This window comes from Pleurodeles waltl, chromosome 9 (genome assembly GCF_031143425.1).
Source record: "Pleurodeles waltl isolate 20211129_DDA chromosome 9, aPleWal1.hap1.20221129, whole genome shotgun sequence".
Taxonomy (NCBI): Eukaryota; Metazoa; Chordata; class Amphibia; order Caudata; family Salamandridae; genus Pleurodeles; species Pleurodeles waltl.
The window spans coordinates 1,011,054,791-1,011,078,292 of record NC_090448.1 but is presented as its reverse complement, the minus strand read 5'-3'; the positions used below and the strand labels follow the sequence as shown (position 1 = coordinate 1,011,078,292).

The following is a 23,502-nucleotide window of genomic DNA, read 5'->3' as shown; positions in this document are numbered from 1 at the left end:
AATAAAATCAAGCAATTTTATACAATGCTAACAACACACTCAATACGTAATAGAGACCCTACATACACTAGGGTTCACTCTCAACTACCAAAAATCACATCTTCAGCCAGCATAGGTGCAACCTTACCTATGTGCTGTTCTCCATACGCAAAGAGCCTTAGACTATCCAAATACACAAAAGATACAAGCTTTCTAAAATCTCATACCACAAATGCAACCAAATCGACAATGCACTGTAAGATGTATCAATAAACTATTAGGAATGATGGCATCCTGCATAGCAATAGTACCGCATGCAAGACTAAACATGAGGACACTACAACAGTGCCTCTCACAGCAATGGTCTCAAACACAGGGACAATTGCAAGATCTAGTGTTGTTGAACCCCCAAACATACAGTTCCCTTCAGTGGTGGAATCTCAGCAATTTATTAAAGCGGCAGTCATTTCATGACCCTGTACTGCAGACCACAGTAACAACAGATGCATCAATGATAGGTTGGGGAGATCATCTCAACAACCTTACCTTTCAAGGGGAATGGGATTCAAAACAGAGAAATTTTCACATAAAGCATTTAGAATTATTGGCTGTGTTCCTTGCCCTAAAAGCGTTTCAACCCCTTCTCAAACACAAGATTGTTCTGATAAAAACAGACAATATCACAACCATGTATTACCTGAAGAAACAAGGCGGGACACATTCATCTCAACTGTCCTTTCTAGCCCAAATAAAATGGAAATAGGCAATTGACAATCACATTCATCTATTAGCAAAAAACATTCCAGGAATACACAATCAGCTAGCGGACCTCCTAAGCAGGACACACCAATAAACACATAAATGAGAGATTCACTTTCAGGTACTTCAAAAGTACTTTCAAAAGGGGGGGAACGCCAGAATTAGACCTATTTGCAACAAGCGAAACCGCAAAATGCCAAAACTTCGCATCCAGACAACCCCATCCTCCATCCAAGGGCAATGCTCTATGGATCAACTGGTCAGAGATATTTGCTTAGGCTTTTCCCCCTCTTCCACTGCTTCCCTTTCTGGTCAACAAACAACATCAGACCTCTCTCACCATGATACTCATAGCCCCAACCTGGGCACGACAACATTGGTACACCACACTCCTAGACCTGTCAGTAGTACCTCACTCCAAACTTCCAAACAGACCGGATTTGTTAACACAAAACAAGGGACAAATCAGACATCCAGATCCCAGTGCTCTCAACTTAGTGATTTGGCTCCTGAAGTCATAGAATTTGGATACTTCAAACTTCCATTAGATTGCATGGAAGTTCTCAAACAGGCATGTAAGCCTACAACTAGGCAATGCTATGCTAACAAATGGAAAAGATTTGTTTACTACTGTCAATCTAAAAATACTGATCCACTAACAGCAGCAATACAAAATATTGTATGCTATCTACTTCATTTGCAGAAATAGAATCTAGCTTTCTCATCCATTAAAATCCATCTTTCTGCAATATCAGCATACTTGCAGACTATTCAACACACCTCTCTCTTCAGAGTTCCAGTTATATTAGCCTTCATGGAAGGATTAAAATGTATTATTCCCCCTAGAACACCACCTGTTCCTACTTGGAATCTAAATATTGTACTCCCCAGAATCATGGGCCCACCTTTTGAACCCATGCATTCTTGTGAGATTCAATTCTTAACATGGAAGGTTGCTTTCCTAGTAGCCATTATTTCATTGTGAAGAGTTAGTGAAATACAAGCATTCACTCTTGAAGAACTTTTTTTCCAAGTATACAATTATAAGGTTGTACTTAGAACAAATCCCAAATTTCTACCAAAAGTGGTATTACCTTTTCACATAAACCAAACAGTGGAATTGTCAGTGTTCTTTCTACAGCCAGACTCAATTGCAGAAAGAGCCCTTCATACTGTTGACCTCAAACGAGTTCTAATGTACTATGTAGATAGAACCAAAGAATTTAGAAAAACAAAACAACTTTTCGTTGCCTTTCAGAAACCACATAAAGGGGATCCTATCTCTAAGCAAAGGTTAGCAAGATGGATTGTTAAATGTATACAAACATGTTACATTAAGGCAAAAAGACAACTTTTGATCACACCTAAAGCACATTCCCAGTAGAAAGAAAGGTACATCAATGGCATTCTTAGGAAACATAGCAGTGGCAGACATATGTAAAGCTGCCGCATGGTCTACTCCTCATACATTTACAAAACAGTATTGTGTAGATGTATTTTCAAAGCAACAGGCCAATGTTGGTCAAGCTGTCTTATGAACATTATTTCAAACAACTCTAATTCCTACAGGCTAGCCACTGCAATTTTGGGGAGAGTAACTGCTTTGTAGTCTATGCATAGCATGTGTATCTGCAGCTACACATGCCATCGAACGAAAAATGTCACTTACCCAGGGAACACAGCACTCCTAGATCTGTCAGTAGTACCTAATTCCAAATTCCCAAACAGACCGGATTTTTTAACACAGAACAAAGGTCAAATCAGGCACCCAAACCCCAATGCTCTCAATCTGGCGATTTGGCTCCTGAAGTCATAGAATTTGGTTACCTAAAGCTTCCTTAGCAACACAAAAGGATGCATTTGCTGCCCCAAGTGGGAAGGGTATGCCCAGACGTGGGTCCTGTGCTCTACATGCCACTGGAATCAAGCTAGCCTGGCTGATGAAGGGTGATACCCTGAAACCGGTCCTAGGATGCTTGTTTCCAGTCCAGGGAGGACCTGGCTTGCCAGTTCAAGCTGGACTGTTACCACAGGGGAACAAGGTCAAGACTGATTTGCATACGGCTGGGTCCAAACTGGAACGGCATGGGTAGCAAAAAAACTATGGATTTAGGCCCAGATCTCTGTACTGGGGATGAGTGTTTGACATTGTTCAGCATTCCGTCCATCACTTGTTCTTTTTGCATTTGCTGCCCCAAGTGGGAAGGGTATGCCCAGACATGGGTCCCGTGCTCCCCATGCCACTGGAATCAAGCTAGCCTGGCTGATGAAGGGTTATACCCTGAAACCGGTCCTAGGATGCTTGTTTCCAGTCCAGGGAGGACCTGGCTTGCCAGTTCGGGCTGGACTGTTACCACAGGGGAACAGGGTCAAGACTGATTTGAATATGGCTGGGTCTAAACTGGAACGGCATGGGTAGCAAAAAAACGATGGATTTAGGCCCAGATCTCTGTACTGGGGGTGAATGTTTGACATTGTTCAGCATTCCGTTCATCACTTGTTATTTTTGCATTTACCTAAAGCTTCCACCAGAATGTATGAAAGTAATTAAACAAGCACGTAAACCTGCTACTAAACAATGTTACGCAAACAAGTGGAAAAGATTTGTCTACTACTGTCAATCTAAAAACACTGATCCACTTAAAGCATCTATACAAGATATTGTATACTATTTACTTCATTTGCAAAAATCAAATTTAGCTTTCTCATCCATCAAGATACACCTTACTGCAATATCTGCACACTTACAAACTATTCAACATACTTCTCTATTCAGAGCTCCTGTTATTAAAGCCTTCATGGCACGATTAAAACACATTATTTCACCTAGAACATCACCTGTTCCATCGTGGAATTTAAATATCGTACTTACCAGTCTTGTGGGACCATCTTTTGAACCCATGCACTCTTGTCAAATTCACTTTTTAACATGGAAGGTTGCCTTCCTTGTAACTATTACTTCTTTAAGAAGAGTTAGTGAAATACAAGCATTCACTCTTGAAGAACCTTTTTTCTAAGTGCATAAACATAAAGTTGTACTTAGAACAAATCCGAAATTTCTACCAAGATTAGTATCTCCTTTTCACATCAACCAAACAGTGGAATTGCCAGTCTTCTTTTCACAGCCAGACTCTGTGGCAGAAAGAGCTCTTCATACCATTGATCTCAAAAGGGCTCTTATGTACTATATAGACAGAACTAAAGATTTTAGAAAAACAAAGCAACTTTTTGTTGCTTTCCAACAACCACATAAAGGCAATCCTATATCAAAACAAGGTTTAGCAAGATGGATGGTTAGATGCATACAAACATGCTATATCAAAGCAAAAAGACAACTTTTGATCACTCCTAGAGCACATTCTACAAGAAAGAAAGGTGCGTCAATGGCATGTTTAGTAAACATACCAATGGTTGATATATGTAAAGCAGCCACATGGTCAACTCCTCATACATTTACCAAACACTACTGTGTTGATGTTTTTTCACAGCAACAAGCCACTGTAGGCCAATCAGTCTTAAGAACACTATTTCAAACAACTTCAACTCCTACAGGCTAGCCACCGCTATTTTTGGGAGGACTAACTGCTTTGTAGTCTATGCATAGCATGTGTATCTGCAGCTACACATGCCATCAAATGGAAAATGTCACTTACCCAGTGTACATCTGTTCGTGGCATGTAGTGCTGCAGATTCACATGCACCTTCCCTCCTCCTCGGAAGCCTGTAGTCGTTTAAGTTTAACATTTGTACATATGTATATACATTTACATTTACATGGACATCTCTTTGTATTCTTATACTCTATCGCTCCTTACTTCACTCTTTGCGGTGAAACAATCTAACAGTGGAGTCAATGCCCATGCGCACTGTAACCGAGAGGAGGAGTCATTCGATCCCGTGACTCCAAAAAGACTTCTTCGAAGAAAAACAACTTGTAACACTCCGAGCCCAACACTAGATGTCAGAAGAACTATGCATAGCATGTGAATCTGTAGCACTACATACCACGGACTGATGTACACTGGGTAAGTGACATTTTCCATATATAGTTAGGACCTAGTTTCCATAGAAAATTTGAATTGGCTAAATCTTTGGCGCCATTTGACGAATTTTCACAACATTTTCCCAAAAAGTGTGCCCAAGGGTCTTGGGCATGTAAGTTTAGGAGTGATCCATCGAGCACGGGGCGAGAAAGTGGGGGGCGGGGGGGTGTCAAAACAGTGCGTTTCCTATGTAGATTTCCGTTGACTCTTTAGACACGCCTGCAGTCTGAACCGCTGGACGGAATTAGAAAAAAGTTGGTCCGTAGATTACACTTTTTGTTATTTGGTGTCTGCCCTCCCTAAAATGTATTTGGCTGCCGCTTTACTTTTAAATTACTTAGCCCTGTGGAGGTGGTGGGTCTTTGGGGGGGAGGAGGGGAATCCACACATCCCCCTCAAACCCCCCCTCCCCACATACCCACCCACACACACATACATGCCATGTGCACCCCCTTCCTTATTAGTTATATTGGGCATGCCCCCGGGACATCGCACTCCTGGGAGCAAAACGAATAAGAAACTTGGGAGACTACCCTTTTTTTCTTGAAAAAAAATGTTGACAAAATCCGTGGATCCACCTGCTGATTTTCCCGAAAATTTGTTAAAAAGGTGTTAGGGTAAATGTACCCAGACCCCCCCCCCCCACCCCCACCCCCCCCCCCCCTTTCACAAAACCCCTCTCCACCCCCCAAACCATTTTTTTTTTTTTATGGGGTGTGTCATGAAAGCCATGTGTGGCGCATTTGTTGGATTTGAGGGTCCCTTCTAGATGACGGCAGTTGCTAGGGTGTTAGTTGATCCACTGCATGACTGTCAGTGAAGCCCATGCATGTTTCTGGGAAGTGGCTATGGGAAGTGGATCAGTGGTTGGTGGTTGAACTTCATTAAAAGTGTCAGCGGCCAAGGTGAATCAGGAAGAAAGGGTAATGTTTTTCCATTATTGAGGAATCATTTACTTAACGGCTAGAAGTCTTAATGCTACAGTCTGAGACGAGTGTGTGCAAAGAGGTTGAAAGTTGTCCACTTGGAGGTGCAGTGGAGGAGAATAGGAGATAGAAAATGTATGTGTACTTGGAATTGTTGACATGTTTTTATTGTATGTTTTTGGTGATTGGCTTTGTCACTTGAGTGTGGGCGGTTTGTTGGTTCTGTGGATTGATGCAGTGTTTGAAGTGTGCAGTGCTTTCATAAGATTCTTCATTGATGTTGCCATAAAGAAGATGACTTTGGCTGTAGTGAAAAGTGATCTTCATGCTAAGCAGAAAGTTTTGAGTTGAATGAGCAAGTCAAGATCATTGGTCTGTCCTATAAATGTTATTTTTAATACTGCATTTAGGGTGTTTGGTCTACCAGTGTACCTGGATATACCATTATGCAGAGCGTTTGAGTTTGGTGATGAGTTCTTTGTGGAGAGAATCTATAGGGAAGCTCTTCAAGGGCGGTATTTTTGCTTTTCATTTTTTTGGTTGACCTCAATGAATTGAGGTATGTAGGAGACAAAAGGAGGTGGTGATGTTACCTGAGCAATCCAGGTATATTGGCCTTGTAATGAATTTAGGCTGTTGTGATGAGTTTGAGTGTGTTGCCTTTGAATGGATAGATTTGGCTATTTGTTCCTTAATGTCTATGGTGTTGAGGAGCAATTCTTTCATATCCTTAGTGCTTGAGTCACAGGGTTGATCGAAATGTTAGAAGAATATAGGTGGAGTCTGTAGATCACGTTGCTAGAGGCTTTCCTGCATTGTGAGCATGGAAGGTGGTTGGTGTGTTGCTTGAATAACTTATGTAGTGTTATTTGCTTGAATTGCAGAAAAATATGTGGAAGGCAGTGAGTCCTCTCTTGTGCTGTTAGTGTTGTAGTCTGCAGCGTTAAGGACAAAAAAGATGTATGAGCTAGGTTTCTGTGATAATGAATGTCTATATTCTGATGCGCAAGGCTATGTAAGGATACCTGCTATGTCAGGTCCATGGATCTTTGCAGAGTTTGTGGCAATGAGAATGAATTGGAGCACTTTACTGGTGACAGTGTGTATATGCTTGTGAATGAGGTTTATAGAGTTTGCTGTATGGGGCTCTCATCCGAAATAGCGCTAAGATTCTTGTAGCCACGTTAACAAGTATCACTGGGTTCATTAGAATTACAAATGTAGGTTTTTCGAGCAGAGATTTTGGCTGCTACTTTCTGCTGCTGAAAGTAGCCAAAATCTACTAGAGAAACACTGGGGGAAAAACATGCAAGAATCAGTGTAGAATTGCCGATTCCTGCTAGTGATTCCCCAAAAACTTATAATCTTTTTTATTTCCACTCCCTGCAATTAACAAATGCTTAAGTATGATGTGTGCTGGTGTGTTTTGGATGTGCGTGTATGAGTATTGGGAGTGGTGCATGAGATGCAAAACACTTGCTGGAGGCATAGTGGAGGGCAGGATTATGGTCCTAGGCACTTCCTAGCCAATACAAATGATGACATTTTCTGTGGACGCCCAGGTAATGGAATAACCTGGTGGATTGATGAAAGAAGAGCCTGTGGAACACTAATTGTCTTTACTCGTTGCAGACTGGAGATTAACAAGAGCAGTATGCTAAAGATGGGTTCTAGACTTGTCCAGGTTGCTGGACCTTGGGTTGGCCAATATACTGTTCACTTGGGTGGAAGGGGAACCTAGAGAATTCAATTTTTGGGGCTACTCTTGCTGGAGGCTGGAGTATGATGTGAGCAAGACATTGCGGGTAATTGTGAACCAAATCCTCGCTGCTGGGTCTTGTTGTGTTAAAGCAGAGGAGTGTTTGGAAGGGAGCCTAATATATGCTGTTAGCCTACACTTGCAGCAAGCCAGAGTGCTGTGAGATGGCTACTGTGGCCGATTGTAGGGTGATTCCTGGCTCAGAGATTAACACTGGATTTTAGTATCATGTTACATAGAGGTATGTAAAAGCAGTTTACCTTAAGCTTCCAGAGTGAATTGTTGTCTGCAGATAAGTGTTCAAATACCTAAACAACTACTGTATGTACAAAGTGGTTCACCTAAACATGCTCAGAAACATATTAGGCTCACAATACCTTCACAGAAATGGGAGCTTTGGCAGAAGACCCTTCTATTTAAGAAGTCTCCGTCCCTGAGACAGTCCTTCTCCAGTAGTGCTCCAAGATTATGAATCTCCGTTGTACTGGAAAGGTGACGTGCCAGTGCCCTCTTCTCCATCCAAAAACATCTGAACATTCTTGTTTTAGAGGCACATTACTGAAGAGGGAGGTATAGCTCACTTTCAAGTTCTCTTACCTCATCCTCTGTTATTTCTTCCCCGTTCTCCTACCAGTTGTGGTCACTAACTCTGACTCACTGGTCAACTGTTCCCTTCTCTCGTCTTGTAATCCTGATGCAAGTGTCTGATGCAGACTGTAAGGTGGATCATGGGGATTGTAATGCCAGCTCTGGATATAGAGCTACAGACTTTGCTCCAGCATACCCCCAGTCAGTTTCTCAAATCACTCTGCAGATCAGCATACCTTTCTGAACATTTTAATCAACCTATGCTCAGGCATGGTCCCACCTATTCTCTCCTTCCATCTAGTAAGACTTGAGGCAGTCACTGTTCTTAGTTTGGAACTGACTGAAGTATAGCCTCACTTATATTCAAGTCCTTTGACTCCTTGTATACCTGTTACCCTTCCTCTATCCTACGGAATTGTGAAAGCAATAATGCGCTGTTTAAAGATCTTGCCTCCATATTTGCCATTCTTCTCAGTTATGCCTACGCTTTGTCGTGTAGCTGTCACCAATTAACTGGCTTCTGCCAGACAGATGATTTTGTTTGGTTATTCATCCGCCCCAGACGATTGTCTGTTTGAAAAATTGTTCATCATTGACAAACTCCAATGCAAAACTTCAAATAGGCTCGGGGGTCTCCCTCAAAATCTTCAGTGATAGTTTATTTATTGATTATTGATCAATGATTGCTTTGTTTTGTACTCTACAGTGGCTACATGGTGATGGGAGACTCCTTCAACACCTCATTATTCAAACAAACATTTCAAAGAGTTTTTACAAAAGATGTACAAGGAAATTTCAAAATGGCTTTTGGAGGCACTTTGGAAATAAAGGTAAGAAACAAAACATAATAAGCAATTGAAAGGGATTGTTTGGTGTGTGCTGTGTTATTTAAATATGTGTTTATATAGATATATATATGTTCGATGGCATGTATAGCTGCAGATACACATGCTATGCATATTCTGCCATCTAGTGTTGGGCTCGTAGTGTTACAAGTTGTTTTTCTTCGAAGAAGTGTTTTCAAGTCACGGGATCGAGTGACTCCTCCTCTTCGGCGCCATTGCACATGGGCATCAACTCCATGTTAGATTGTTTTCTTTCCGCCATCGGGTTTGCACGTGTTTCTTTTCGCTCCGATAGTTTGAATCGGAAAAGTTTTAAAACTCGCTAAGTCTCGTCGGTATTGTTTCGATCGCGTACCATCTTCCATCGACTCTTTGGTACCGTCGGGTCAAACATCTTTACTCACCCTTCGGGGCGCGCTCGCCCAACTTTGGCCTGGTCGGGCCGACCGCGTGGAATCCTCATGGACCAGACCCCATTTTGCTTCTGTCCTCAGTGCCACGCAAAATTTCCCTACACAGACCAACATCTCGTCTGTAATCTCTGTGTCTCCCCAGACCATCGGGAAGAAAATTGTGAGGCCTGCAGATCCTTCAATTTGAAGAAAACTCTCAGAGACAGAAGAGCAAAAAGACTCGAGATGGAGTCCAAGAGCACTGAACGTCTCGACGTTGAGGAGGAGGACATCATGCACACAGCAGTCTCCGTCCGAGGGTCCGACTCCGAACAGGAGTCTGAGGAGGACAGACTGGTCATGGCAGGATAGCACGTGAGTACGCCTGCCCCTGCCCCTGCCAAGCCCAAACATAAGGCCTTGGGAACGCCACTGCCGGAAGGCCAGGTTCGACCCGTAAAAAGACCTTCAGTGACCAACCAACAACTTCGGCACCGAAAAAGTCAACGCCACCCAAGCCTTTGAACTCGAGCCGAGACACTATCCGGCACAGATCCTTTGAGTCGAAACCTCGAAAATCGCTTTCGGAGCCGAAGCCAACTTCCACTCCCAGCCTTTCGATACCGAAAAAAACAGCTTCGGAGACGAAAAGACCAGTTTATACGGAGGAACATGGACTTCCGCAAGTACTTAAAGAAAGCCATAAATTCACTGAGGGACATTCACAAATGGACGCTATAGATGAAAGGCAAGCCAGAATTCATATTCACAAGGACACTGGCAAAATTATAACTGCACCTCCTCTGAAGCCTAAGAGGAAATTGGCCTTTCAGGAACAATTGGACACTTCTCAGCCACCGGCTAAAGTGCCAAAGACTAAACAAAAATCTCCACCTCCTCAATATTCTCCTCCTCAGTCTCCTCCTCACTTTACTTACGTGTCCCCTACTACTCCCACACCTGTACAATCTCCTGTACATTCATTCGAATTCACAGCAAGACAATGTGGATCCATGGGATCTGTATGATCCAGATCTCATTCCCGATAACAGCCCAGGCTGCTATCCCTCCAAGCCATCACCACCGGAGGATAGTACTGCATATACTCAAGTTTTAGCCAGGGCGGCATCCTACCACAATGTTGCCATGCACACAGAGCCTTTAGAGGATGACTTCCTTTTTAACACATTATCCTCTACACACACACCACCTATCACTCCCTTCCCATGCTTCCAGGCATGTTAAAGCATGCACACCAAATATTTCAAGAGCCAGTGAAGGCTAGGATAATTACTCTTAGACTGGAGAAAAAGTATAAGCTGCCTCCATCTGATCCTGCCTTTATTACACAGCAATTGCCTCCTGACTCTGTAGTTGTAAGCGCAGCCAGGAAAAGAGCGAACTCTTAGTCATCTGGAGTTGCACCCCCACCAGACAAAGAAAGCAGAAAATTTGATGCTGCCGGTAAAAGTGTGGCATCGCAGGCAGCCAACCAATGGAGGATAGCCAACTCCCAAGCACTGTTGGCTAGGTATGATAGGGCCCACTGGGATGAGATGAAGGATATAATACAACATCTCCCCAAAGACCAACAAAAAAGGACGAAACAAATAGTCGAGGAAGGGCAGGCTACTACAAACAACCAAATCAGGTCAGCCCTAGATTCTGCAGACACAGCAGCTAGAACAATCAACACAGCTGTCACTATACGAAGACACGCATGGCTCAGGTCTTCAGGATTTAAGCCTGAAATTCAACAGGCAGTCCTTAATATGCTGTTTAATCAAAAACAGCTTTTTGGCCCTGAAGTAGATACGGCTATTGAAAAAATTAAAAAAGATTCGGACACTGCTAAAGCCGTAGGTGCCTTGTATACAACACAATACAGGGGGTCCTTTTGAAACCCTAATACAGAGGTGGATTTAGAACCCAAACACCTGAGGCATCCACCTCACAAAGAAAGTCAGCCTACCAATCTCCATATCAAAGAGGTGGGTTTAAAGGTAATTACAGAGGCCAATACCCCAGAGGCAGGGGAAAATATCAATCCACCAAGCAAGCCTCACAGCAGCCAAAGCAGTGACTTACGCCATCTCTTCCCAACTCACACCACACCTGTGGGGGTAAGACTGCAAAGGGTCCACACCAATTGGCTACCCATTATAACAGACAACTGGGTATTATCCATTATCCGCAATGGCTATTGCATAGAATTGGCACAAATTCCCACAAATATTCCACCAAAACCACACAATCTCTCCACCCACCCAACATATCACCATGTTGCAAGAAGAAGTAAAATCATTATTACTCAAACAAGCAATAGGGCTTGTGCCACAAGACCAAATAGGAACATGAGTTTACTCACTGTATTTCCTCATCCCCAAAAAAGACGGAACCTTAAGGCCAATCTTAGATCTCAGAACCCTCAATCTTTACATCCTGTCAGAACACTTTCACATGGTAACACTACAGGAAGTGGTCCCGCTGCTACAGCAGCAAGATTTCATGACAACATTAGACCTCAAGGATGCGTATTTCCACATACCCACCCATCCAGCCCACATGAAATAACTCAGGTTTGTGATTCAGGGAAAACGTTATCAGTTGAAAATGTTACCCTTCAGAATGACAACAGCTCCCAGAGTATTTACAAAATGCCTGGCAGTAGTAGCAGCCTACCTAAGAAGACAACACATTCATGTCTTCCCATATCTCGACGATTGGCCAATAAAGTCCAACAGTCATACACAGTGTCAAAAACATACCCATAATGTAATACAAACCCTACACACCATAGGGTTCTCCATAAACTACCACAAATCGCACCTACAACCTTCGCAAATTCAACAGTATTTAGGAGCCACACTAAATACACAAACAGCACTTGCAAGCCCAAGTCCACAAAGAATACAAACTTTTTGCAGTGTATTAACACAAATTCAGCCAAACCAACAGCTCACTGTCAAATTCGTCATGAAACTGTTGGGCATGATGGCATCCTGTATCGCCATTGTCCCACATGCAAGACTAAACATGCGGCCTTTACAACAGTGCCTTGCACACCAACGGTCACAGGCACAGGGTCAACTTCACGATCTAGTGTTGATAGACCGCCAAACATGCATATCACTTCAGTGGTGGAATTCCACAAACCTAAACAAATGGCGGCCTTTTCAAGACCTTGTCCTTCAGGCCACACTTACAACAGATGCATCAATGATTGGCTGGGGGGCACACCTCAACAATCACAACATTCAAGGGCAATGGGACACCAAACACAAACAGTTTCACATGAATCACCTAGAATTGCTAGCAGTATTCCTAGCACTCAAAGATTTCAGCCTCTTCTCACTCACAAGAACATCCTTATCAAAACAGACAACATGACGACAATGTACTACCTGAACAAACAAGGAGGGACCCATTCACCCCAACTCTCCCTCCTAGCACAAAAGATTTGGCAATGGGCAATCCACAACAACAGTCACCTGGTAGCACAATACATTCCAGGCATACACAACCAGCTGACAGATGTTCTCAGCCAAGATCATCAACAAACACAAGAATGGGAGATTCATCCCCAAGTGCTTCAGCCATACTTTCACCACTGGGGAACACCAGACATAGACCTATTTGCCACCAGCGAAAATGCAAAATGCCAAAACTTCGCATCCAGGTACCCACATCCTCTATCCAAGGGCAATGCTCCATGGATGAATTGGTCAGGGATATTTGCTTACGCTTTTCCCCCTCTCCCGCTCATTCCATTTCTAGTCAACAAACTGCGTCAAAACAAACTCAAACTCATACTTAAAGCACCATCGTGGGCACGTCAACCCTGGTACTCAACACTATTAGATCTGTCAGTAGTACCACATATTAAACTCCCGAACAGACCAGATCTGTTAACACAAAACAGACAAATGATCAGGCATCCAGATCCCAAAATACTCAATCTAGCGATTTGGCTCCTGAAATCATAGTTTGGATATCTACAACTACCAACTGAGTGTATGGAAGTCATTAAACAAGCAAGGAAACCCACTACCAGGCAGTGTTATGCAAGCAAATGGAAAAGATTTGTGTATTACTGTCAATCTAAACAAATTACCCCTCTTTCAGCATTAATACAAGACATTGTAGGTTATTTGCTTCATTTGCAAAAGGCAAATTTAGCCTTTTCATCCATTAAAATACATCTCACTGCAATCTCTGCGTACTTTCAAAATATACAACACAGCTCTTTATTTAGATTCCCTGTTATCAAAGCCTTCATGGAAGGATTAAAACACATTATTCCACCTAGAACACCTCCAATACCATCGTGGAATCTAAACATAGTGCTCACACGATTTATGGGGCCACCATTTGAACCTATGCATTCATGCCAGATTCAATATTTAACACGGAAAGTTGCCTTCCTAGTCGCAATTACTTCATTAAGAAGAGTTAGTGAAATCCAAGCTTTCACAATTCACGAACCGGTCATACAAGTACATTGTACTTCGGACAAACCCAAAATTTCTTCCAAAAGTTATATCGCCGTTTCATTTTAATCAAACAGTGGAGCTACCAGTCTTCTTCCCACAGCCAGACTATGTAGCAGAAAGAGCCCTCCATACATTAGATCTTAAAAGAGCCTTAATGTATTACATTGACAGGACAAAATCCTTTAGAAAAACCAAACAGTTATTTGTAGTGTTCCAAAAACCACATACTGGTAACCCTATCTCAAAACAAGGGTTCGCTAGATGGATATTAAAATATATCCAAACATGTTACCTGAAAGCAAAAAGACAGCTATTAGTTACACCTAAAGCACATTCCACATGGCAAAAAGGGGCTACAATGGCTTTCTTAGGTAACATACCAATGGCTGAGATTTGTAAAGCAGCCACTTGGTCAACACCACATACATTTACCAAACATTACTGTGTAGATGTGTTAGCAACACAGCAGGCCACAGTAGGACAAGCTGTACTAAGAACACTATTTCAAACAACTTCAACTCCTACAGGCTGGCCACCGCTTATGGGAGCTAAAACTGCTTTGTAGTCTATGCATAGCATGTGTATCTGCAGCTACACATGCCATTGAACAGAAAATGTCACTTACACAGTGTACATTTGTTCGTGGCATGTAGTGCTGCAGACTCGCATGCACCCTCCCTCCTCCCCGGATGCCTGTAGTTGTTCAAGTTTAGCATTTGTCCATATGTAGATACATTTACATTTGTATGGACATCTCTTTATATTCTTATACTCTCACTCCTTGTAAGGAAATGCCTCCTTAGCATGGTTACCCCCGACTTTTTGCCTTTGCTGATGCCAAGTTATTATTTGAAAGTGTGCTGAGGCCTGCTAACCAGGCCCCAGCACCAGTGTTCTTTCCCTAACCTGTACTTTTGTTTCCACAATTGGCACACCCTGGCATCCAGGTAAGTCCCTTGTAACTGGTACCCCTGGTACCAAGGGCCCTGATGCCAGGGAAGGTCTCTAAGGGCTGCAGCATGTCTTATGCCACCCTGGGGACCCCTCACTCAGCACAGACACACTGCTTGCCAGCTTGTGTGTGCTAGTGGGGATAAAAAGACTAAGTCGACATGGTACTCCCCTCAGGGTGCCATGCCAATCTCACACTGCCTATAGGTATAGATAAGTCACCCATCTAGCAGGCCTTACAGCCCTAAGGCAGGGTGCACTATACCATAGGTGAGGGCATACGTGCATGAGCCCTATGCCCCTACAGTGTCTAAGCAAAACCTTAGACATTGTAAGTGCAGGGTAGCCATAAGTGTATATGGTCTGGGAGTCTGTCGTACACGAACCCCACAGCACCATAATGGCTACACTGAAAACTGTGAAGTTTGGTATCAAACTTCTCAGCACAATAAATGCACACTGATGCCAGTGTATATTTTATTGTAACATACACCCCAGAGGGCACCTTAGAGGTGCCCCCTGAAACCTTAACCGACTTCCGGTGTGGGCTGACTAGTTTTAGCAGCCTGCCACACACCAGACATGTTGCTGGCCACATGGGGAGAGTGCCTTTGTCACTCTGTGGCTAGTAACAAAGCCTGTACTGGGTGGAGGTGCTTCTCACCTCCCCCTGCAGGAACTGTAACACCTGGCGGTGAGCCTCAAAGGCTCACCCCCTTTGTTACAGCACCCCAGGGCACTCCAGCTAGTGGAGTTGCCCACCCCCACCGGCCACGGCCCCACTTTTGGCAGCAAGGCCGGAGGAGATAATGAGAAAAACAAGGAGGAGTCACTGGCCAGTCAGGACAGCCCCTAGGGTGTCCTGAGCTGAGGTGACTCTGACTTTTAGAAATCCTCCATCTTGCAGATGGAGGATTCCCCCAATAGGGATAGGGATGTGCCCCCCCTTCCCCTCAGGGAGGAGACACAAAGAGGGTGTAGCCACCCTCAGGGCTAGTAGCCATTGGCTACTAACCCCCCAGACCTAAACACACCCCTAAATTGAGTATTCTGATGGATACAACTACCTGTGGATTCCTCACCTGATGAATACTCCCATGGCGCCAGCATTTGACGGAAATCTTCTTACTAGTCTCTGCACGTCGACGAGGACGTCACTCTAGCCCACGCGACGCCGTCTGACGTCATACAGGCAATAAGAAGTCCTCGCCGACGTGCCGATGACAGTTCCCTTTTTTCCGTGCATTCGAAACGGTTATCTTCGAGGGAGTTACTGTTACCTTCGTGGTTACAGTGTATTGTCTGCTGCGTAGTCTTCTCTGCGGTAACAATGTCTCAGAGGAAGTCGGGTTTCAAGCCCTGTCGAGAGTGTGGGGGCAAGATGTCAGTTACAGATCCTCACTCCGACTGTCTATGGTGTTTGAGCTCCGACCACGACGTCTCGACTTGCGATTCATGTCAACACATGAATCCGAAGGCCCTCAAAGAGCGCGAGGCCAAGTTATTCATGGCAAAGTCAAAGAAGAAGGAGAAACATCATAAGAAGTCTACTTCGCCAAGGTCTCACCGGCGTCATCGAGACTCCCGGCGCCGTAGAGACTCACGACGTCACTCCAGCAAGGAGTCTCATTCGAGGTCACCTTCGGCTCGGCGTCGGAGGACTTGGGAGGTCAGCCCCACGGTCACGCCGCATCCATCGACGCCGTTGCCCTCTCCGGCGTCACCGACTTCACCTGGTCAGGCGTCAGTGATTGAGGTGGTGCAGCCTCTTGTGTTTTCTCCGGCGTCGCAGACGTCGAGGCCGGCGTCGGGGTCGCCCTCGATCCAGGCACCCCAGTATCCGGCTTTTCCCACTCCTGGAGCCGATAGTACCGCGTTTCTTAATGCGATGTATACCATCTTTCAGCAGATGGCTCCAGGAGCTGCTCCGGCTGGTCCTTCGGGGCCCTTGGCCTTTTCGTTGGGTGATCCTGCGCCTCTTCGGCCGGCACCCTTTATGCCCTTTCTCCCTTTTGGGAATGTGGGCTCGGCGCCGGTGCCGGCGTCGGTGGCCGCTCCGGTGGCTTCGGATGTTTCGGCCCCGGAGGTTGCCCCTCCGTCGAAGTCAGGATTTTGCCCTGTGACTCCGGTTGGTCCATCGGCTCCAAGACCTCGTCCTCCGGCTCCTGCCTCGGCGCCGAAGCTGCCTGTGGCGCCGGACGCGGCGTCAGATGCTTCTGGAGATCGGCGCCGTTCTTCGACGTCGGCGGAGGCCATGTCGACTCCGCGTATCGAGGAGAGACTTCATTCGAGGAGGCGTGCTCTCCGTCTTTTAGAAGAGCAAGAGTACCAGCGAGTCCTAGAGGAGGGAGAGATTGAGGACTCTGGAGACGGACTGCATGGTCTGGATACAGCCAGTGGGCTGGACACTTCCCCTGAGTGGGACCTTTCATCTCCAGGGGAATATACGGAGGAGGCTGCTTCCTTTCATGCTGTGGTGAGGAAGGCAGCGAGCTTTTTGGACCTGCCTTTGCCGGTGGCAGAGGCAAAGCAGAATTTGCTGACAGAGGTATTGCATCCGGCCTCTGCTGCAGCTGAGCCTCTCTTGCCATTTAATGAGGCTTTGCTGGATCCGGTGTTGGAGGTGTGGAAGAAGCCGGTGTCTTCCTCGGCCGTTCATAGGGCTGTGGCCAGGAGGTATCGAGCTGCACCATCTGACCCTGGCTTTCTCTCTAGACACCCTACGCCGGAGAGCTTGGTGGTGCAAGCCTCCTGTTCCTCAAAGTCAGCGCCTGGTTCCTTCCCGACGGTGCCTGGAGACAGAGACTCCAAGAAACTGGATGCGCAGTCCAAGAAAATATTTTCGTCATGCAGTTTGGCGTTGAAGGCCACCAACGCCACGTGCATTCTGGGGAGGTACATCCATGCGCTGATGGATGATATTTCGTCTTCATTCACGGAGCTTCCCCAGGGTCTTTTGGATGTGGTCTCGGACGCCCAGGCTGCCGCGACCCAGATTATCCAGTCTGGGCTGGACACGACCGACTCGGTGGCCAGGGCGATGGGCACGGCTGTGGTGGCAAGAAGACAGGCCTGGCTCCGAAACTCAGGGTTCTCTGCGGATGTGCAGTCGACCCTGCTGGACCTCCCGTTTGATGGGGACAGACTGTTTGGAGCCAAGGCAGATTCGGCCTTGGAACGATTTAAGGAGAGCAGAGCCACAGCCAAATCGTTAGGACTGCAAGCTCCTTCTTCCTCTGCCTCTTCTAGAATTTTCAGGAGGTTTCGGGGATTTGGGCGTGGCTCTTATTCCTCTTCCTTTCGGGGGAGGTTCCAGCAACCCGCCTCTTCCCTCCCCTATAGGTCATTTAGAGGGAGGGGGAGGGGTGGGGTCCGTACCAGAGGAGCCTCTCAACAGCACTCTGCCTCTTCCTCGTCCTCTGGAGGGGTGCAGCAGGGGAAGCAGCCTTAGGCTTCCACCGTTTCCCACTCACTCCTCTCCTGTAGGGGGAAGATTACAGCGTTTTCTCCACAAGTGGAGGTCTATCACAACGGACACTTGGGTTCTCGGCATTGTGGGAAAAGGCTACGCCCTTCCCTTTCGGGAGTTCCCGCCCCTCATCCCGCCCCGCCCATCTTATTGTTCAGAAGAACACCTCCTGTTGCTAGAACAGGAGGTTCAAGTCCTCCTTTCAAAGGGCGCGGTAGAGTTGGTCCCAGAGCAGGAAAAGGGTCGAGGTTGTTACTCAAGATACTTCCTGATTCCCAAAAAGGATGGTCAGTTGAGACCAATCCTGGATCTGAGGATCTTGAATTGGTTCCTCAAACAGGAAAAGTTCAAGATGCTGACCCTAGCACAGGTGCTTTTGGCGTTGAACAAGGAAGATTGGATGGTGTCTGTCGACTTGCAGGATGCTTACTTTCATATCCCGATACTCAAGTCGCACAGGAAGTATCTCCGGTTTGTGGTAGGGTCGCAGCACTATCAGTTTGCGGTCCTCCCGTTTGGTCTTACTTCAGCACCTCGAGTCTTCACAAAGGTGATGTCAGTGGTTGCGGCGGAGCTCAGAAGGAAGGGGATAGCAGTATTCCCTTACTTGGACGACTGGTTGATCAAAGCCAAGTCCCCGGAGCTTGTGTCGCATCATCTGCAGTCAACAACCCAGTTGTTGTTCGACCTGGGCTTTTCGGTGAACGTGCCCAAATCTCACCTGGAGCCCTCTCAGCGCCTCCTGTTCATAGGGGCAGTACTGGATACAACATTGAGTCGAGCCTTTCCTCCGCCTCAGCGGATTCAAGATATTCAGGAATTGGTTCCAATGTTTCGAAATGGAGCGGTAGTTCCAGTCCTCAAGGTCCTTCGTCTGCTCGGTCTGTTCGCCTCCTGCATTCTGTTGGTCACGCATGCTCGCTGGCACATGAGGGCTCTTCAGTGGTGCCTCCGAAGGCAGTGGTCTCAACACAAGGGAGATTTAGAAGGTACTGTCAAGATCTCCAGAGATGCTGCTGTGGAATTGAAGTGGTGGATTGCGGGCAACAATCTTTCACAGGGGAAGCCGTTCGCGCAGTCGCCACCAGTGGCCACAGTAATAACGGATGCCTCCACCCTAGGATGGGGAGCTCATCTGGGGGATCTGGAGATCAAAGGGCTTTGGTCTCCAGAGGAACAGGTGTTTCATATCAATCTGTTGGAGTTACGGGCTGTACGTTTGGCTCTCAAGGCCTTCCTCCCATCCCTTCGTGGTCAGTCGGTACAGGTCCTGACGGACAATACTACCACGATGTGGTACATAAACAAACAGGGAGGAGTAGGGTCGTACCTTCTCTGCAGAGAAGCTCTTCGGCTATGGTCCTGGGCAAAGGACCATCAGATTTGCTTGGTGGCAAATCATCTGGCCGGGGTCTTGAATGTACGTGCGGACAGTCTCAGTCGCCAATTCTCGGCAGACCACGAGTGGCGTCTCCATCCAGATCAAGTCTGTTTAATCTTCCAGATGTGGGGGTTTCCTCGGATAGATCTGTTTGCCACTCGGGAGAACGCGCATTGCCCGTTATTCTGCAGCCTCCAGTATCCGATGCAGGGAGCGTTGGGGGACGCGTTTCAGATAACCTGGTGCGACCAGTTGCTTTACGCGTTTCCCCCCATACCCTTGATTCCTCGAGTGTTGAGGAAAATTCGCCAAGACCGGGCCCAAGTCATCTTAATAGCTCCGGATTGGCCAAGGAGGGTATGGTACTCCGACCTTCTCCAACTCTCACTGTGCCCTCCGCTCCGTCTCCCTCTCAGGGCAGACCTCCTCTCGCAGTCGCAGGGGCAGGTTTTACACCCCAACCTCCAGAGTCTGCACCTACATGCTTGGAGATTGAACGGGGCAACCTGAGTTCCTTCTCTCTCCCGCCTGATGTAGTGGATGTTATCTTAGCGGCCAGGCGACACTCCACTAAATCTATCTACGCTAATAGGTGGTCTAAATTTGTTATGTGGTGTGGAGAGAGACAGATTGATCCCTTACATGCTCATCTGTCACATGTTTTGTCTTTTGCACTGTCTCTAGCGCAGAAAGGTTGTGCAGTAGCTACCATTAAGGGTTATTTGTCGGCCTTGTCAGCCTTCATTTGTCTTCCAGACCAACCATCGTTATTTAAATCCCCTATTGTTCTCAGATTCTTGAAAGGTCTTCTGAATCAATATCCTCCAAAACCATTCGTTATGCCTCAATGGGATTTGTCCTTGGTCCTGACTTTCCTTATGGGGTCCCCTTTTGAGCCTATGCATTCTTGCCCCTTAAGGTATTTGGTTATTAAAACAGTATTCCTGGTAGCTATAACATCTGCAAGGAGAGTGAGTGAGTTGCAGGCCTTATCGGTTAAACCCCCTTATATAACGTTTTATGGGGATAAGGTGGTGTTGAGGACCAAGGCTGCTTTCCTTCCGAAGGTTGTTTCACCCTTCCGTTTGGCTCAGACAATCACTTTGTCCACGTTTTATCCTCCGCCTCATCCTTCAAAGGAGGAAGAAAGACTACATCGCCTGGACCCAAAAAGGGCGTTGAGCTTCTATATCGACAGAATGAAGGATATCAGGCTGGAGGATCAGCTGTTTGTCGGATACGTGGGCAAGAGGAGAGGAAAGGCAGTCCACAAGAGAACACTCTCCAGGTGGGTTGTTCTTTGCATTAAAATCTGTTACTCTTTGGCAAAGAAGGATCCGCCTGAGGGCATTAGAGCTCACTCCACCAGAGCTAAGTCGGCCTCTTCGGCCTTGGCCAGGGGTGTTCCTGTGGTTGACATCTGCAAGGCCGCAACTTGGTCGTCCCTTCACACTTTTGTGAAACATTACTGTTTGGACTCTGAGGTCAGAAGGGACGGTCATTTTGCACGGTCAGTGCTGCAGGATTTCTTGGTTTGACCATTTAGGCACCCACCGCCGGGCGTGGTACTGCTTTGGGACTCTATTCATCAGGTGAGGAATCCACAGGTAGTTGTATCCATCAGAAGAACGAGTTACTTACCTTCGGTAACGACTTTTCTGGTGGATACATTAGCTACCTGTGGATTCCTCACGGTCCCACCCGCCTCCCCGTTGCCTTTTTGGTCTCTCCAAGCAATCCTTGAGTGTGCTCCTTTTGGTCTTCAAAGTTGCAATACATTTTGCATGTATGATATTTGTATATATGTGTATATTTATATATAAATCTATATATATATTGGGTATATACATGATTCGTATGTATAAATATATTTATTTGTTTAAAAAAAAAAAAAAAAAAAAAAAGGTTATATTAAATCTACAGCTATTTTATTGCAATGTTGTGTGATTTACAATATTAAGAGATGTTGCTTTGCTCTTTCATTGCATTGGGTTATTATTATTATTCTCATGCACGTAAAAAATGTTGGTACTGTCATCGGCACGTCGGCGAGGACTTCTTATTGCCTGTATGACGTCAGACGGCGTCGCGTGGGCTAGAGTGACGTCCTCGTCGACGTGCAGAGACTAGTAAGAAGATTTCCGTCAAATGCTGGCGCCATGGGAGTATTCATCAGGTGAGGAATCCACAGGTAGCTAATGTATCCACCAGAAAAGTCGTTACCGAAGGTAAGTAACTCGTTCTTTAGGGGCTCCCAGAACACAGCAAGATAGATTCCTGCAACCTAAGATGAAGAAGGACTGCTGAGCTGAAAAACCTGCAGAGAAGACGGATACACCAACTGCTTTGGCCCCAGCTCTACCGGCCTGTCTCCCCACTTCTAAAGACACTGCTACAGCGACGCGTTCCACAGGGTCCAGCGACCTCTGAAGCCTCGGAGGACTACCCTGCATCTAGAAGGACCAAGAACTCCAGAGGACAGCTGCTCTGTTCCACAAAGACTGCAACTTTGCAACAAAGAAGCAACTTTGAAACAACACACGTTTCCCGCCGAAAGCGTGGGACTTTGCGCTCTGCACCCGACGCCCCCGGCTCGACTTGTGGAGAACAAACACCACAGGGAGGACTCCCCCGCGACTACGAGACCGTGAGTAGCCAGAGTTGAACCCCCTGAGCCCCCACAGCGACGCCTGCAGAGGGAATCCCGAGGCTCCCCCTGACCGCGACTGCCTGCTTCAAAGACCCAACGCCTGGTAAAGCCACTGCACCCGCAGCCCCCAGGACCTGGAGGATCCGACCTCCAGTGCAGGAGCGACCCCCAGGTGGCCCTCTCCCTTGCCCAGGTGGTGGCTACCCAGAGGAGCCCCCCTTGCCTGCCTGCATCGCTGAAGAGACCCCTTGGTCTCCCATAGAATTCTATTGCGAACCCGACGCCTCTTTGCACACTGCACCCGGCCGCCCCCGTGCCGCTGAGGGTGTACTTTCGGTGCTGACTTGTGCCCCCCCCCGGTGCCCTACAAAACCCCCCTGGTCTGCCCTCCGAAGACACGGGTACGTACCTGCTGGCAGACTGGAACCGGGGCACCTCCTTCTCCATTGAAGCCTATGTGTTTTGGGCACCACTTTGACCTCTGCACCTGACCGACCCTGAGCTGCTGGTGTGGTAACTTTGGGGTTGCTCTGAACCCTCAACGTTGGGCTACTTTGGACCCAACTTTGAACCCCGTAGTTGATTTACTTACCTGCAAAACTAACAAACACTTAGCTCCCCCAGGAACTGTTGAAAATTGCACTGTCTAGTTTTAAAATAGCTATATGTCATTTATGTGAAAACTGTATATGCTATTTTGCTAATTCAAAGTTCCTAAAGTTCCTAAGTGCAATACCTTTCATTTAAAGTATTACTTGTAAATCTTGAACCTGTGGTTCTTAAAATAAACGAAGAAAATATATTTTTCTATACAAAAACCTATTGGCCTGGAATTGTCTCTGAGTGTGTGTTCCTCATTTATTGCCTGTGTGTGTACAACAAGTGCTTAACACTACCCTCTGACAAGCCTACTGCTCGACCACACTACCACAAAATAGAGCATTAGAATTATCTCTTTTTGCCACTATCTTACCTCTAAGGGGAACCCTTGGACTCTGTGCATACTATTCCTTACTTTGAAATAGTGCATACAGAGCCAACTTCCTACAACCCCCATGAGCCCCCACAGCGACACCTGCAGAGGGAATCCAGAGGCTCCCCCTGACCGCGAATGCCTGCTTCAAAGAACCCGACACCTGGTAAAGACACTGTACCCGCAGCCCCCAGGATCTGAAGGATCCGACCTCCAGTGCAGAAGCGACCTTCCCCAGGTGGCCCTCTCCCTTGCCCAGGTTGTGGCTTCCCCGAGGAGCCCCCCCCTTGCCTG

At 46.4% G+C, this 23,502-nt stretch overlaps 1 protein-coding gene across 1 annotated transcript in view; it reads left to right on the top strand.

The window, feature by feature from the left end:
- Window positions 1-23,502, top strand: part of SEC23A (SEC23 homolog A, COPII coat complex component) — a 754,311-nt gene that overhangs the window by 251,454 nt on the left and 479,355 nt on the right. Inside the window, exon 10 of the mRNA XM_069208610.1 lies at window positions 8,761-8,884. Coding sequence (XP_069064711.1) covers window positions 8,761-8,884 — 124 coding nt within the window. The remainder of the gene's footprint in view (window positions 1-8,760; window positions 8,885-23,502) is intronic.